Below are 14399 nucleotides of genomic sequence, written 5' to 3'. Positions count from 1 at the left end.
GCTGCCACAGCTGGAGGTTCCCAAGACCCTCCATCGGTGACCACAGGTAACCTGACCTAAGGGGACCTGAATGAAGTCAATTACCTCATCTCAGGTGAGGTCACTGAAGTCAATTGAGGTTAAGTTACCTGCGGTCACAGGTGGAGGACCATGGGAACCTCCAGCTGTGGCTGTGTTTAACCTTAGTGATGTCACCGCTGATCGCACGGCTAACTCAGTCTCTGTCTGAAGCTCACGATTACATCGGACCTGCAGGGGTGTTTTGGGGGATAATAAAGTAGTGAAAGAGGGTGGCTTTTTTGTATTTTATTTCAAGTAAAGGATTTTTTTCAGTGTTTGTGTTTATTTACTTTCACTTACCATGTTTATTTACTTTCACTTCATCTCATAGATACCTCCCATTACCAATCTAAGGCTTAATGGCAGTTGTGAGCTGTCATTAACCCCTTATTACCCCGATTGCCACTGCACCAGGGCAATTGGGAAGAGCCGGGTAAACTGCTGGGATTGTCGCATCTAATGATGCAGCAATCTTGGATAGCTGCAGGCTGCTATTTTTACTCTGAGGTGGTCAACTAAGGAGGGGTCTCCTCATTCTGAGAATACCAGCCCCCAGCTGTCGGGCTTTATCTTCGCTGGGTAACAAAACTGGGGGGGATCGCACGCCGCTTTTATTGCTGCATGCGGTTCTTCTTATTTTGATACACAGTCAAGATCAGTGCATAGCTGGGGGCTGCAGCCTGTGGACATGGGATTTATCTGTGCTGGGTATCAATATATGGGGGGACCCCACGTCAATTTATTTATTTATTTTTACTGTACGATATAGACCCGCAGACCGAGTCTGTGATTGGTTGCAGTCAGACACGCTGCCACACAGCGTGGGGAAGTGTCTGACTGCAACCAATCACAGATGCCGGTGGGCGGGGGAAGCAGTGCATATGGAATGAAGGTAATGAGCGGCTCTGGAAGTGAATGAGAGGCTGCGGGAGCAGTTACAGCTGAGCTGGTGACTCGGTAAGTATAGCGTGCTCGGTTTATGAAGTTTGCCTTTATTTTATTATCCGAGTACTAGGCACAGCACTTGGGTACCTTTGAACCCGCAGGGGTCAGACTTCACAGTCTGGGTCGCCCATCACTATTTTTCACCCATGAAATAAAAAAAAAGCATAATCAAAAAACACAATGAAAATGCATGGTTTCTGTAAAACAATAGACGCATTTTATTCCCTTCTACACCTACCACATGACACCGCCTGGTGTGTAACAAACCACACAATCATCCAGCGCACACCACGTGAGGGACTCGCCAGCCGCGCACATTACAGCGGGTGACCTGGCCCCCCTATGTGTAGCCCACCAGGCGGGGGGTGCTCGGGAAGCTCTTCCTCATGCCCATACACTTCTCCTGGTCGATGAACAGAGAGTTGGCCTTGATGGACAGGTCATGCTCGAGGTTGGCCTTGGTGTGGACCAGCATCTGTAAGGTGTCCTCGGCTTCTCGGAGACGCTGTTGTAGAACTTGAATGGTGTCGTCGATTTCATGGACTTCTTGGACAAGACTATGGATTAAGAGACAATAAAAACTAAATGAGTGCAAGCGGCTGCCTTTATATGGGGGAGGCAAGATTACAAAGACCCACAAATGCAAGGAGTCTCCTGGTGTGTTATTGTGTTAATTCCCAGAGTTACAAAGTAAATGGCTGCTTCAGTTTACTGATACTGAATGCAAACATTGTGGTTTAACCTTAAAGCTGAATTAACCATTCTGCCAGCTTCAGAGCTGAAATCTCTCAGCTTGTTTACTCTCTGCACTGAACTTTGGAATGTTCTTTGCAATATGGATTCTATTTGCAACAAATGGAATAGTGAGTGCAGCTCTGGAGTATAATACAAGATTAGTACACTAATAATACTCAGGATTAGTACAGGATAAGTAATGTAATGTATGTACACAGTGACTGCACCAGCAGAATAGTGAGTGCAGCTCTGGAGTATAATACAGGAGGTAACTCAGGATCAGTAATGTATGTACACAGTGACTGCACCAGCAGAATAGTGAGTGCAGCTCTGGAGTGTAATATAGAATGCAATTTAGGGTCAGTACAGGACAAGTAATGTAATGTATGTGCATAGTGACTGCACCAGCAGAATAGTGAGTGCAGCTCTGGAGTATAATACATGATGTAACTCAGGATCAGTGCAGGATAAGTATTGTAATATATGTACACAGTTACTGCACCAGCAGAATAGTGAGTGCAGCTCTGGAGTATAATACAGGATGTAACTCAGGATAAGGAATAGATCAAGTAATGTAATGTATGTACACAGTGACTGCACCTGCAGAATAGTGAGTGCAGCTGTGGAGTATAATACAGGGTGTAATTCAGGATCAGTGCAGGATAAGTAATGTAATGTATGTACACAGTGACTGCACCAGCAGAATAGTGAGTGCAGCTCTGGAGTATAATACAGGATATAACTCAGGATCAGTACAGGATAAGCAATGTAATGTATGTACACAGGGACTGCACCAGCAGAATAGTGAGTGCAGCTCTGGAGTATAATACAGGAGGTAACTCAGGATCAGTACAGGATAAGTAATGTGATGTATGTACACACTGACTGCACCAGCAGAATAGTGAGTGCAGCTCTGGAGTATAATACAGGATGTAACTCAGGATCAGTACAGGATAAGTAATATAATATATGTACATAGAGGGACTCCATGTTTAAGACAAAATATACCGTAATTGGGCAATATCACGGCACAACTCCACATTGGGGCGGCGGGTGCGTTCATCAAGACGTGTCTGAGCTACTTTCAAAGGAGCCATTTTGTCCTTGATCGCCTTTCTGATGGCGTCGATGGTCATTTCAGTTTGGAATATTTCCTGAAGAGTCTGCAAAATGTTATTGGGAAAGTTTGGTCAGTGAGATGCCACATTAGAAGAACTTCACATAACAGTGCAGGATTGGGCAATATGTCACTATGAGGATCAGAAATGGTAGGAAAGCAGAAGACCAAGCCCTCCTGGAGCTCACGGTGACTATGTCATAACTCAGGGCTCTTTAAGAGAGTCCTTCCTTCTCTGTTCGAGGTTATACTAAGTTTGCTCTGGATGGCCGTGTGCTCCAGGACTGTGGAGGATCCGGAGCTCGGAGAGGCGAGTAACTCGATTAACACGGCCATGGTGTAATCCAGGGAGCCCGAAGTGTTGAGAAACCCTTGGAATGACTCTTGGCACGCACACAAATTCCGTCCAAAGGTTCTGAGAATGTAATCCTGCTTGGCTCCTTGCTCATGGGCTGGGCCTCGCTTATATTTTAGCCTTTACGAAGTTCAAGAAAAAAAAGCCGAGGTATGCATAAGGCTGGATGTAGCAGAGCTACGTTTGTAATGACCTGTGTGCACCATAATAACCGAGTTAGTTGTGTCAAATAGTAACGTCAACTCTGTAACACTGACTACGGGCTCATTCATAGTGGCGTGGACTCTGTACAGCAGAGCCCATGTCCTACCGCACATGGGCTGGTCAAACATACCGGAATTGCTGCAAATTTAAAGGGATTGTCCAGGTCTTTGATATTCATGATCTATACTCAGGATAGGTCAACGGAGGATCTGACAACCTCACAGATCAGCAGATCCCATGGCCGCCGGATGTACGCAGAGTACAAAGAAGGACGTACTGTGTAGTGGCCGTTCTTGGGTACTGCAGGTCTATCAATGGGTGCTCTGTACATCTGATCCAGGGAGGTACCAGATATCGGACCCCTATCAATCTGATACTGGTGGCTGGTTACCTATCTGATTTTTAAAAGCAGTGGGAAGGTGAGATACAGTAGAAGCTTTATGTGTACAGGAGCTGTAACTCAAGACATGTTGCATGGATGTGCTGATATAAATTGCTCCACTGTCCTACAGCAGATATGGGGCACGTATAGGGTCTCTGAGCCTAGGTCGGCCCAGCTATCCCTATTTTATTATTAGTGATGATGGGACTAGCTCTTCGGTCGCACTCCTTTTCTTTCCTCCTGTCCTAACTTGTATGATCCACTATCGGTAGCAGAGCCCCACCAACCGTCTGCCATAAAATACTGGTGGAGGACCTTTAGGGCCCCTTCAGTGTTCAGGTATGATCTCTGCACCTGTGACGCCCTGGGCAAGCCAGGGGTCACAGGTCATGACACCACCACACACCCCACATTCCCTGCAGGAACACCAAGGTCAGAACACAAAACCCTTGTTGCCTTCCTCCAGGGGCTGATGTCCACACCAGGGGGTGGGCCAGGCGGTTGGCTCCGCCCACCGAGGAGTTCACAGTCCTGGAGGAGGGAAAACACAGGCAGTTAGAGTTTGGAGGAGGAAGTGAGAGGAGAGATTAGGTTTGCAGTTGAAGTGAAGTGGTAGAGGAGCAAGAGAGAGGAGTTAAGGTGGAAGAGAAAGTGACAGTTAAGAGCCTGAAGTTGGTCCGGGTGTGTACCCCGGACTGAGACAGCAAGGTTGGCAGACGGCGGTGACCGTTTGCAGGAGAGGCTGATCGGAGGTTGCCGAAAGGACCGTGGACGGGTGGTGGCCCGGCGGTACCGGAGCGGTATACGAAGAGAAGCCAGCACCATTGGCAGGGGCCTTTCGGATCCCGGCAAGGCTAGGAGTCGCTGTGAATTTGCCAAATCCATCAGTGAAGGGGACCTCCTGGGTCTCCCAACAGCCAAAGTCCCGATTGAAGGCAACCGTCCAACCATATTGGAGAGACACTGCCACCGCCAAGGCACCAGTTTCTCAGGGCCAGCGCCTGCGGGCAAAAGAGGGGCTCCTCCGGCTCATATCCAAGCTGGGGAGCGGGTTACCGGTGGGAATCTATCGCTAAAAACAACAGTATTTAGGTGCAGAAAAGAGACAGTCACCGCTAACTTGCAGGGAACATCAACACTGCAGCCGTCCGAGGGAGCCGTCCAACCAGCCGCTTGTTTACCGTGAACTGTGTCATCATCCTTGGGCTGAGTGAGTACCTCCGTGCCGTGCAGCACAGCGCTGCCCCTGCGCCCCTGCACCCCAACAGGCCCCATAACCCGCCTGTGAACCATCCTAACTCTCCACCATTGGGCCCCGGGACCACCAAACCCCCTACCCACGGAGGGGAGGGCCAACATCTAGCTGCTCCATACCATCACTCCCGGGATCCCCATACAGAGCAGCGGTGGTGTCCACACAATCACCACAACCGTGGGTGGCGTCACGGACAATAAATCCCCAAAACCAATCCCCTTTTCACTCACGGGCGAGGAGCGCCGCTCGAGTCCCCGGGATCCGGCACATCGCTCGAGCCACCGAGCAGCAGAGGCCGCAGCAGCAGCGGCAGCCGGACCCGAGCAGAGGGAGAGCGCAGCGTCCCCTCCTCCGCCCGTGACACACCCATTATAACTACTCCCCCAGATTTTCTGTCGCTACCTTTGCCAGGTGGCTCTGCAGTTTGTTCTTGGCGTCAGCGGTGTCGGAAATCCTGTTGGTAAATGAGACGTTGACGAGGTTGAACTGGTTCCACATCTCATTGGACGTAGCATTCAGTAGGCTCTCCACGTCTTCCCTGAGCTTGGCGGATGCCACTCTTTCGCTTTGAGATCTCAAGATGTTGTCATCGCTGAACTTGGCCCAAGTGTCAGGGACCGAGATGCTGGAGGACACAAACCATGAGTTATCAGTCTGGGGCCACTAATAATTTGAGGTGTTACAGTACTGTGCTGTCTCCGTTAGTCTCATGGACACTGGACGGAGAAGCAGCACACAAGCCTGGCCACCGCTCTGTACAAACAAGGGATACAAGGTATCGGTTTTGCCACATTGGGCTTTAATGGTGGTAGGACCACTGACTGCAAGAAAAATAGAGCCTGCATATTTTAACACTTGAAGTCCCAGGAATTTTAAGTTCCATAGGATTCCAATGGTAGAAATGTCAAATGACCCCTCTCTGGGACTTCTAGTGTTAAAGAATGCAACCATTCACTGCATAAATAATACCGCCATAAAATGCCTATATGCTACCTCTATATAGTATCATAATAATAGTATCATGGTAATTTCATAATATGGCTTTATATTACTCACACAACACTGCCACTAAAGGCAAATATAAAAGTGCCACTGCATTGTCCAAATAATACTGTCTTATAATACTTATATAGTATCTTCACACAGTATCCTCAATATACTACTATATAGTACTCTCAAAATATTGCTTCATATTGCCCACACAACACTGCCATTCACTGCCCAAATGAAAACTGCATATGTATCTCCCAAATAATGCTACCATACAATACCTATATAATACCGCCATACAGTAGCCTAACAAGACTACTGTGTTTCCCCGAAAATAAGACCTATCCCCAAAATAATCCCTAGCATGATTTTGCAGGATTTTTGGAGTATGCTTGAAATATAAATCCTACTCCAAAAATAAGCTGTAATAACTGTCAGGGCCGGAGTTAAGGGGGCTTTACACGCAACAACATCGCTAACGAGATGTCGTTGGGGTCACGGAATTCGTGACGCACATCCGGCCTCTTTAGCGACGTCGTTGCGTGTGAAACGCACGAACGACCGCTAGCGATCAAAAATACTCACCTAATCGTTGATCGTTGACACGTCGTTCTAATCCCAAATATCGTTGCTGTTGCAGGACGCAGGTTGTTCGTCGTTCCTGAGGCAGCACACATCGCTACGTGTGACACCGCAGGAACGAGGAACATCACCTTACCTGCGTCCTCCGGCAACAAGGTGGGCGTCACTTTCTTTCGGCTGCTCTCCGCCCCTCCGCTTCTATTGGACGGCTGCCGTGTGACATCGCTGTGACGCCGCACGAACGGCCACAGCACCGTCGCTAGGCAGGTAAGTATGTGTGACGGGGACTAACGATGTTGTGCGCCATGGGAAGCGATTTGCCCGTGACGCACAACCGTCAGGGGCAGGTGCTTTCACCAGCGACATCGCTAGCGATGTCACTGTGTGTAAAGCAGCCTTTAGGGGAGTCAAACTGCACAATTTCTCAGTGCCCCACTCTCTTAGGGTCCCCAATAGTTGTGTTCCGAGGTTAAGATTGGATGACTTTACAATCATGTGACCAAAGGTACCTTAATCTAAAAGACCTGAACAAGAGACAGGCTGGTATGCAGGACTGGCATTAGGGAGAGAGGACGGGAAATTTTGCAATTTCCAGGGACCTCCATTCTCCTAGGGGCCCCAGCATTTATATCCTGATGATAAGATTGCTTAAGGACCTTTGTGATATCACGTCATGTGACCAAAGGTCCCTTTAATTGCCGAAATCTAAAGCTGAAGAGAAGACAGTCTGGTATGTATGTGCAGTCTGTGTGTGTGTGTGTGTGTGTGTGTGTGTGTGTGTGTGTGTGTGTGTGTGTGTGTGGATAGACAGACAGACAGACAGATATAGATAGATATATGTGACGCCCTGGGCAAGCCAGGGGTCACAGGTCAGCACACCACCACACCCTACACCCCAGTTAGGAACACCAAGGCTACCAAAATCCTTGTTGCCTTCCTCCAGGGGCTGATGTTCACACCAGGGGGTGGGCCAGGCGGTTGGCTCCGCCCACCGAGGAGTACACAGCCCTGGAGGCGGGAAGAACCAAGCAGTTTAGCTCAGGGGGAGCTTGAGTGAGGAGCTAAGTGAAGTAGAAGGAAGTAGTAGTGGAGCTAAAGAGAAAAGCTGAAGTAACAGAAAAGGAGTAAAAGTGAGAGTAGTAAAGCCTGAAGTTGGTCCGGCTGTGTGCAGGACAGTGTCAGCAAGGTCAGCAGACGGCGGTGACAGTCTGAAGGGGGACTGCTCGGAGGTTGCTGGAAGGACCGCGGACGGGTAGTGGCCCGGCGGTCTGGAGCAGTATACGAAGAACAATCAGCACCAGGGCAGGGGCCTCTCGGACCCCGGCAAGGCTAGGAGTCGCCGTAAATTTGCCAAATCCGTCAGTGAAGGGGACGTCTGTCTCCAAACAACCAAGTCCCGATTGAAGGCAACAGTCCAACCATTGAGGAGAGACATCGCCACCGCCAGGGCACCAGTTTCTCAGGGCCAGCGCTTGCGGGCAAAGTAGGGCTCCTCCGGCCTATATCCAAGCCGGGGGGCGGGTTACCGGTGGGAACCCATTGCTACCAACACAGAAACATCAGGTGCAGGAAAAGGGACATCACCGTCACCTACTGGGGAAAGCAAGTGCAGCCGTCCGTGGGAACCGTCTTTCCAGCCGTGTGTTTTACCGAGAACTGTGTCATCGTCTCAGGCTGAGTGAGTACCACAGTGCCGCAAGGCACAGCGCTGCCCCCGCGTCCCTGTGCCCACCAAGCCCTGCATCTCCCAACTCATCACTGGGCCCCGGGATCACCAACCCCTACCCACGGAGGGGCAACACAACAACTGGCTGCTCCATACCATCCTTCCCGGGAACCCCATACAGAGCAGCGGTGGTGCCAACAAATCACCACAACCGTGGGTGGCGTCACGGACAATAAACAATCCCCACACCCAAAACAAACACCCCCTTTCACTCACGGGGGGAGGAGCGCCGCTCGAGTCCCCGGGATCCGGCCCATCGCTCGAGCCACCGAGCAGCGGCAGCAGCAGGCCGCAGTGCCAGCCGGACGCGAGCAGCAGAAGGGAGAGCGCGGCGTCCCCTCCTCTGCCCGTGACAACTTGGCGTCACGAACAGGATCTTACCGCTCTGCCGTTGGGTAGAGGTGCGCCTTGTGACCGCCGGAGGTATCCGGCTGAAAAATTTCGGAAGTCGCCATCTTTGGCGCGAGAAGTTCCCGCTCGAGCGTCTTCTCGAGTAGCAGAGGCGCGAAGGCCAAAACTCCGCCCCAATAGAGGAGGGGCCGGAAAGAAGCTAAGGGGGACGCGATGGCGGCTGGCTGCATGTGAGAGCAGCTATAAAAGCAGGGACGCCAGGACTCTGCGGACATCTTGTTCCTGGGAGAAGCCGCCAGCAGCATGTGGATGCCGTCCCGCAACACCGTAGCCCCCGCGCCTGGAACCGCGGCGTGCGTGGAGATCCGGACCGCGCAGCTCTACCAACGGCTGCAGGTTAAGATGCAGCTCCTCATGGAGGAGTGGGAGACTGACATGGCGGACGTTATAGCAGCCGTGCGGAGACGCGAGGAGGAAGCGGAGGAAGGGAGGGCGAGTGACCCACGCCCCGATGCCCTGGAAGGGCCGGTCATCGCGGCTGCGGGACCCGGTCCAAGCCCTCTCCCCCCGCTGCCTCCCTCGCCACCCGTCTCGGAGGCCGTGACCCCGCCACTAGGCCTGCTACCACCGCAACCGGTAGCACTACCCAGCATGCCCGCCCAGGCGGGCCGACCTGCAGCCGGAGCCCGTAGTTGACCGGAGATGCTGCCTTGGAAGGCTCCGAAAACCGCACCGGAGGCGCCTATAGAGAAAGTCCCCGAGCCGGAGCCGATGACCCGCTCCAAGCCGGAGGCCCAGCTGCGGAAAGCCCCTGTGCCCATCCCCCACACCTCAGCTGAGGTAGCGCCGGGTTGTCGCTGCAAGGTGGCGCCCAAGGCCAAGACACCGCGGGACTTGTCGCCCAGATCCCTGACAGTGGGCAACGTCCAGAATGTCCCGCGGGGCCCGACCCGTGCGCCGGAGCTCGCAGCAGCGCCGTATTGGGACAGGGAGCCGCTACCACTGGGCCTGGAGATCGGGGAGAGAGAGAGGAAAAAGGTGGAGCTGGTGGCCCGAGCAATTAGAGAAAAGGAGAACCTCCGGCAAGCAACATTCCGAGTCCGGGGCCCGCTGTACGAGGGGCAGGTGAGGCGGTTTGATGTCCGCCGGGGCTATGGGTTTATATATGAACCGGGCCTGGAGGCCGAAGTGTTTATAGCCCGGCGGGATGTGAATGCGCACCTGCCTGAAGAGCACCCCGGCCGTAACCTAATGCCGGGTGACATTGTACAATATACCCGGCACTGTGGAGAGAGGGGGTGGTTCGCCCTGGATGCCAAACTGAGGGGCAGCCAGGAGAGCCGAGTGAGTCCTGCACCCCCTCTTTCGGGTGAAGCTGAAAGTCCGGAGTAAGGGCAGCGGAGCACCGTTGTCCAGTCCCCGTTGGGACCACCACTGAGATGTTTGTTTGAAAGTTTAAAAATGATGATAAGCAAAATGGAACCGAAGCTTTACCTGATTACCGTGATTGAGAAAACCGGCCATAGCCGGCACCGTTGTCCCCGTGGGGACCGTTTGAAAGTTTTGCATGGAGGACTTTCCATGGACAAGCCCGTGAACTTGCAGGGCAACCACAAACGTTAGTGGCTTGTAAATAAGTTGTTTTACCATTACCGTTTCCGCAGTTGCCGCCTCCGGAGAGGCAGGTTGGAGGGAGGGCCCTCAGCAGAGCAGGCTGGGGCCCAGCCACCAAAGGAACCGGTGGCTACCCTCTGGAGGGGAAGGACAGATCCCGCTCGGGTAACTTGTGCTGGACTTGGGTCAAGGGGTGCTGCCTGGGTTTTAGGGGCAGCATCAGGGCCAGGTTGCTTGGGTGGGAGAGAGCGGAGACCGTAACCGTAAACCGTTAGTAACGTTTAAGAACTGAACCTCCCGATGTGGGATGATGCTATAAGTTGTTATGTTACCGTTTACCTTTTCATATATTTTTCAGAAAATAAAACCGGTGTTGGATGGGCAGCCCGCGGACGGTCTGCATTTTGCTAAGGGGGAATGTGACGCCCTGGGCAAGCCAGGGGTCACAGGTCATCACACCACCACACCCTACACCCCAGTTAGGAACACCAATGCTACCAAAATCCTTGTTGCCTTCCTCCAGGGGCTGATGTTCACACCAGGGGGTGGGCCAGGTTGTTGGCTCCGCCCACCGAGGAGTACACAGCCCTGGAGGCGGGAAGAACCAGGCAGTTTAGCTCAGGGGGAGCTTGAGTGAGGAGCTAAGTGAAGTAGAAGGAAGTAGTAGTGGAGCTAAAGAGAAAAGCTGAAGTAACAGAAAAGGAGTAAAAGTGAGAGTAGTAAAGCCTGAAGTTGGTCCGGCTGTGTGCAGGACAGTGTCAGCAAGATTAGCAGACGGCGGTGACAGTCTGAAGGGGGACTGCTCGGAGGTTGCTGGAAGGACCGCGGACGGGTAGTGGCCCGGCGGTCTGGAGCAGTATACAAAGAACAGTCAGCACCAGGGCAGGGGCCTCTCGGACCCCGGCAAGGCTAGGAGTCGCCGTAAATTTGCCAAATCCGTCAGTGAAGGGGACGTCTGTCTCCAAACAACCAAGTCCCGATTGAAGGCAACAGTCCAACCATTGAGGAGAGACACCGCCACCGCCAGGGCACCAGTTTCTCAGGGCCAGCGCCTGCGGGCAAAGTAGGGCTCCTCCGGCCTATATCCAAGCCGGGGGGCGGGTTACCGGTGGGAACCCATCGCTACCAACACAGAAACATCAGGTGCAGGAAAAGGGACATCACCGTCACCTACTGAGGAAAGCAAGTGCAGCCGTCCGTGGGAACCGTCTTTCCAGCCGTGTGTTTTACCGAGAACTGTGTCATCGTCTCAGGCTGAGTGAGTACCACAGTGCCGCAAGGCACAGCGCTGCCCCCGCGTCCCTGTGCCCACCAAGCCCTGCATCTCCCAACTCATCACTGGGCCCCGGTGTGAGGCAAATCCGGAGATATGACGATAAATCATGATATTCAAGTATGTCAGGAAGCCCTCTCCTGGTGTCACCCCCCCTTTCCTTCACACAACTGGTTTAGCAACAAATCCCATGGCCATGTCCTGTGATATGGAAATGAGGTGGTGTGGGAACAATGGACACAGGATGACTCCCTGCCGTCACCCTGTAGTAGGAGCTGCTAGCTAGTTAGCAAGGCTATGGAAATAGCCAGACAGAACGACTCCAGTAAAAAATGGTTCATATCTCGCAAGCCATATTTCCGATAAATATGGCAACCATAAAAATGGTGTCTCCGCATGTGGACGATGCCGGCACCCCCTTTTTATGGGAGCAGGACATTGGGAAATGCCCCAGGCGTGATATCAGCCAATGGGGAACTGGCAGACAGGTCATGAGTCCCCTCGTTCTGTAGCTAAATTCATAACTGTCACAATGAGAGCATTGGCGTCTGCCTACGACGCTCCCAGGCAAAGTTATGGCCAATATCCCCTTTGCTGGATAATTCTGATCCATGCAGGGGGAGTGGCAGTGCTTCCCTGTGAGGTCACTAAGGTAGGAGGGGACCTGGATTGCCCAGGTTGATAACCCTACTTCGGCCATTTTCCAGTGGTTCTTTCGCTGGGGGCACGTGCAGGAAACATCTGCGGGAGTTCCTAGAAACCTGGTCTACAGCGCCCCCCTGTGGCCAGACGCACAAGGTAACTGATTGAATTGCATACCTGTTGTAAACCATGCTTTATCTGTAACTGTACTCTGACATATGTATATTCTGTAGATTCCCTATTGTATATATTGTAGTTTCTAGTGTGCTTTAGGCTGATTAAATTATATAATTAATCTTGGGCTGTTCTGTTATCTCGATCTTGAATCCCACGTCTGTGTGTTCGGCTAATAGTTACCGTGAAGCGGTTGGTGGCAGCGAGTTGTGCCAAGGATTATTGTGGGGAGGCCAGTGAGATTCGGGAAGATATTATATATTCCGCCCGCGGAGGTCGGGGGAATATATACCCTACTCTCACCGGGGACCCTTCAATAATCGGCATAAGTAGTATAGCGGCCTCCTTGCTTATTGTCGGGCAATTCCATAATTGGCCTGACTATAAGAGGGGCGCTAGAGAGCGCGTCACGTGCTCTGTCTGTCGGTCGGGAGGTATAAAGGAGGGGTGACCCCCCTTGTTACCCCCCGATTGTGACGTACTGGTAGCCAGCGCGGGGGATTTCTGAGTGACCCCCCCCGGTGGTTTGTGACATATTGGTGGCAGCGGTGGGATGGGCTACTATAGCATGGAACAAACCTCCTATAGTACCCAGCGGTCCCCAAGAAGGACATCACCTGCTTCTTGGTCCCAGCTGTGGGCCACCCTACACCCCTTCCGGGGGTTGTTTACCAACCAGCCCGGAAGGACTGACTTGGCTGTCCATCACGTGGACACTGGGGATCATCCCCCGATCCGGCGTTCAGCATATCGGGTCTCCCTGGAGGTGCAGCAACACATGCGCCAGGAGATTGACGAGATGCTGAAGCTGGGGGTGATCCAGGCATCCAACAGCGCTTGGGCCTCGCCTGTAGTCCTCGTCCCTAAGAAGGACCGAACCACTCGGTTCTGCGTGGACTACAGGGGGCTCAATGCGGTCACGGTCGCCGATGCGTACCCAATGCCACGCATCGATGACCTGCTCGATCAGTTGGCCGGGGCTCAGTACCTGACCATCATGGACCTGAGCCGGGGATATTGGCAGATCCCCCTGACTCGCAAGGCCAGGGAACGCTCTGCCTTTATTACCCCATTTGGACTGTACGAGTCCACGGTGATGCCATTCGGGATGAGGAATGCCCCTGCCACTTTCCAGCGGATGGTCAACACCCTGCTCAAGGGACTTGAAGGGTACGCGGCCGCGTACCTGGATGACATTGCCGTCTTCAGTCCCACCTGGGAGGACCACCTAGAGCATCTAGCACAGGTGCTCAGGCGGATCCACCGGGCAGGTTTGACCATCAAGCCGGGAAAGTGTCAGCTGGCCATGAGCGAGGTCCAGTACCTCGGTCACCGGGTAGGTGGGAGAACCCTGAAGCCCGAGCCTGAGAAAGTGGAAGCCATCGCATCCTGGCCCACCCCCAGGACCAAGAAGCAGGTGATGTCCTTCTTGGGGACCGCTGGGTACTATAGGAGGTTTGTTCCATGCTATAGTAGCCTGGCAAAGCCCTTGACGGACCTCACCAAGAAGAAGCTGCCCTCTGCAGTCGATTGGACAATGGACTGCGAGACAGCCTTCCGGGCCCTAAAGGACGCCCTGTCCAGCCCGCCCGTGCTACAGGCAGCCGACTTCACGCGGCCGTTTGTAGTACAGACCGACGCCAGTGACTTCGGCCTCGGTGCGGTGCTCAGCCAGGTGGACTCTGCGAGCCAAGAGCACCCAGTCTTGTACCTGAGCAGGAAGCTGTTACCAAGGGAAGTTGCCTATTCCACGATGGAGAAGGAGTGCCTGGCCATAGTGTGGGCCCTGCAGCGTCTGCAACCCTATCTATACGGGCGCCACTTCATCGTGGAGACGGACCACAATCCACTCAGCTGGTTGCACACCGTCTCTGGGACGAATGGGCGATTGCTGCGATGGAGCCTTGCGCTCCAGCAATACAACTTCACCATTCGCCACAAAAGGGGCCGTGACCACGGTAACGCAGACGGGCTGTCCCGACAAGGAGAGGTCG

At 53.0% G+C, this 14399-nt stretch overlaps 1 protein-coding gene across 4 annotated transcripts in view; it reads right to left on the bottom strand.

The window, feature by feature from the left end:
* Positions 1–1199: 1199 nt before the first annotated feature.
* TEKT3 (tektin 3) overlaps positions 1200–14399 on the bottom strand; it is a 106152-nt gene continuing 92952 nt past the window's right edge. For all 4 annotated transcript variants that reach the window (XM_075347956.1, XM_075347954.1, XM_075347953.1 and 1 more), the window contains exons 6-8: positions 5456–5678; positions 2749–2903; positions 1200–1562 (exon numbers count right to left, since the gene is read on the bottom strand). In XM_075347956.1, the coding sequence (XP_075204071.1) occupies positions 1346–1562; positions 2749–2903; positions 5456–5678 (595 nt within the window). In that variant the 3' untranslated portion in view covers positions 1200–1345. The remainder of the gene's footprint in view (positions 1563–2748; positions 2904–5455; positions 5679–14399) is intronic.

Source organism: Anomaloglossus baeobatrachus, chromosome 5 (assembly GCF_048569485.1).
Source record: "Anomaloglossus baeobatrachus isolate aAnoBae1 chromosome 5, aAnoBae1.hap1, whole genome shotgun sequence".
Classification (NCBI taxonomy): domain Eukaryota; kingdom Metazoa; phylum Chordata; class Amphibia; order Anura; family Aromobatidae; genus Anomaloglossus; species Anomaloglossus baeobatrachus.
The sequence above is the reverse complement of the archived record's forward strand: the minus strand, read 5'-3'. Positions and strand labels throughout refer to the sequence as shown.